At 33.2% G+C, this 3573-nt stretch overlaps 1 protein-coding gene across 1 annotated transcript; it reads right to left on the reverse strand.

Annotated features, from left to right (window-relative positions):
- Positions 1-303: 303 nt before the first annotated feature.
- On the reverse strand, positions 304-1896 carry LOC116145535 (molybdopterin synthase sulfur carrier subunit-like). The gene is made up of 2 exons (XM_031430986.1): positions 1730-1896; positions 304-448 (listed from the first exon to the last, which is right to left on the reverse strand). The coding sequence occupies exons 1-2, from the start codon at positions 1894-1896 to the stop codon at positions 304-306; spliced, it is 312 nt and encodes a 103-aa protein (XP_031286846.1).
- Between the last annotated feature and the right edge of the window lie 1677 nt (positions 1897-3573).

Below are 3573 nucleotides of genomic sequence, written 5' to 3' on the forward strand. Positions count from 1 at the left end.
AGATACATATCCTCCAGCATCTAATAGACATTATATGAATTGAATTAAACTGATCACTCATCTTAAAATTAGTACTCATTTTTGTGCAGATATTTACTTGTAGCATACCAAATCTTAATTGTATTAAATCAAGCCACAAAAAAAAAAAAAAAAAAAAAAAAAAAAAAAAAAAAAAAAAAAAAATAATAATAATAATAATAATAATAAAAAAAAATGCTGAATATGAAGTGTAAAAAGTAACTCCGTTGACGAGAAAATAAAATTATTTAAGGTAATTTGTTTTTCTTCTGAATATAAACATATTTAGCCACCGCTTATCGGAGGGATAATGGCCAATTCATCTTTGTCTTTAACAATAATTGAGTCATTTGCATATTCCTCGTTTAAAGCAAGAACTACGCAGCCACGGATCTCTTCCAAGCTTGGAAACTTTGCAACAAGGTCGTATTATACGCGAATTGTACGGATAGCCATATAATTTGCGTATAAAACGCACTTATACGTATTTTATAAAATCTGTCGTATAATTCGCGTATAATAAGGCTTCTCGTATAATTCGCGAATTATTGAAAAAAAAAAAAAAAAAACAAATCTCACCCTCCAAACGACGTCGTTTTAGTGGGTTTTTACTAAAAATTAAAACAGATCTCTCTTCTTTGGTTCTTCTTCAGTTCTTCACTTTTTCTTTCTCAGTTCGGTTCTTCTTCTTCCTCAGTTCTTCTTCAGCTTTTCTTCCTCAGTTCTTCACAAATTTTCATAAGCAATCAACTCCCACAATCAACACACAACAATCAACTCCAGCAAACAAGCTATCAACTCCCACAACCGACTCCAACAAACAAATTTCGATAAGACAGTTGCTCAGGCAACAGAGACGATTGCATAGTCACAAATCGGGCTACAGAGTGGCGAGGCTGAGGACATCGACGAACCCAATCATGTGAACGAATCACAAGCACAAAACACAAAACCCAAGAACGGTGTGAGGGGGCGCAGATCTTGGCCACACGCAGTGGCCAACTGTGGTCAGTCGTCAGTCGGCAAGAAATGCAAAGGGAGAATAGAAGAAACAGAAAAAAAGGGAGGGAAGAGAAACAAAATAGACATAAGTTTATACAAAAGAGACGAAGGTTTAAGAAGGAAGTGAAGAGAAGGTGGAGAAAACAAAGAGAAAGAAGAGAAGAAACTAACAGAAGAAAGAGAGAAGAAAGTTTTGAAAAGAACGAGAAAATGAAAGAGAAGAGAAAGGAGGGAGAAAATTAAATAAAATATATAATTTTACATGGTACATTTGTAATTTTTGTAAACTGACTACAGGGTGTGTTTGTAATTTTTGTAAACAATTGGTTTTGTTACGAGTGTTTGATTTGACACTATAGTTGAATCTTGGCTAAATATTGTGTTTGAGTCTTGTGTTTGAGTCTGAAGACTATAATTTGAATATCAGTTATATTTATATATTGTGTATTTGTATTATTGGTTAATTGAATACTTTGCATTTGAAATGTTATATTGATTTTAACCAGGTAGTCCATAAAAGTGTTAAAACTAAGATTGATATTGCCGTATTTTTCAAAACATATTATTGATAATATGCCGTATTAAATCCGTATATACTCGTACAGTATTTTTCCTGTATCCAAATTTTATGACCGAATTTTTATAAAAGTATTTTTTACCGTTTGCCGTATTATACTTATAAAATTTCCGCACACTTTTTTTGCCGTACCTGTATTTACTAACTAGATATGATACTTCCAGTGGCAAATCACTTAAACCGGTTAAATCTCGAGCTTTGGCAAAGAACAATACCTTTATTTGAACCGATGATTTGTTGTTCTCTACAGATATACAATCTGAATTCCCAGACTTGGTTTCTCTTTCCGTAGCATCCATAGTAGATACAGAAATGTGTCAATTAAAATGGAACTTCTCACTGCAACAATTATGCAACAATGTCAAATTCTAAACCGTGATAAAAATCAATATCAAGAAGCGACATAATTGCCAAGAGTTACATCAGAGAGAACAAGAATCAACTTAAGTTCTCTGAACAAATACTCCAGAGGGAAATCATTTGTAAACGGAAGTAATCAAATCAATCCAACATTGCCCCACAACTCACAAGTATAAGGCATTCAAAGATTCATCAAAGTCAAGTTTATATCCTATTCTTACAATGGTCGATTTTTAAATTCCCAGACAAAGCCCAACTAAAAAATGTTTCAAGTCCCAGAAGATAAAATCACTGTAACATGCTGCTAGAAGAACTTATTCCCCTTGATAAACTAGAATCTAAGTAGGTAATCTCACCCTAAAGACCTAACAAGAAAGATTGTTGCTAGCACTGTAATCATAATATCTGTGATGAGAGAGTGGATTTTAGGCTATGCCTTTCCCAACAAATAGAGCAAATAAGTTCCCGGTGGCAGAGCCACCTCATGCCTCAGATAAAAGATTACATGGTGTCAATTAAAACATATAACCTTACATATTTCATTTCCTAAGTTTTGGCACCTCCATTTACTTCATTTTACATCATTCCATATTGACCCCTATCTCAAACACTTACAGTCCCTGTATCAAATAATGTATACCTTTTCCATCACGTTGAGGTGAATGAAACCTGCATAAATTCAAAGTTAAACTCAGAATGTTACAACTGATATGGGTATGAAACTATCAAGAAACAAGTTCAAGACCACTCTGTTAATGTGTATCACTGTATTGTATATAGAGGTTTAGCATGAGCACACACTTCAGGAAACAAACAGAACCCAACATTCTATTCAAGAAACCATTCATGACGGCAATATAATCTCCCCTAACATCAGCAATATGCTTTTGCCCTTTTGCAACACAACTTAAATTTCAGAAATTAACCGAGTGAAATCTTTTCTTAACTGCAATTCAAAATAAGAAAGTGGTGAAACATCAACTACAAAGAGCCACAATTTTCCAGATAATCATATTGAGTTTCGGAAGTGCCTCTGAAAAATGCTTTCAAATAGTTAAAAGCTCAAAGCTCTACTGCAGTGTCTAGCTGAAACCGATAAAAATGCTTTTAAAAAAGTGCTTTTGGGAGAAGCACTAGATAATTCTCTATTTATCTTGTGGCAACAAACAGCTCTTAAAGAGTAAATTGAGTTTTAAAAAAAAACACTTAATAAACATTTTCAGAAAGGTACACTTAAGTGCTTTTATGAAAAGCACTTCTACTGAAAAAACACTTCCTTCAAAATCACTTTCAAACCCAGCTCCACAAAATTAACACAAAGCCAACTTTGAACATTTAAAAGCACTTCTGGCAGTTCCCAAAGCACTCCCAAGTCCAACACACACTATACTTTTGGCTCTCAATTAGCACAACCAGCATTCAAAAACAACACAACCTTAAATATTTCAGCTCCCACAAAAAGGAAGAAAAAAGTCGTTGCTCTAGATATCATATATGTCACTCATACCCAGAAAAAAAAAAAAAAAATTAAAACAGAAAAATAATATAATTCATGAATCAGTAAATTGAATAGTTACAAGCAATGAATCAGGATTATATTAATATACAGAAGTATA

The sequence above is a fragment of the Pistacia vera genome, unplaced genomic scaffold (genome assembly GCF_008641045.1).
Source record: "Pistacia vera cultivar Batoury unplaced genomic scaffold, PisVer_v2 Contig462, whole genome shotgun sequence".
NCBI classification, from domain to species: Eukaryota; Viridiplantae; Streptophyta; class Magnoliopsida; order Sapindales; family Anacardiaceae; genus Pistacia; species Pistacia vera.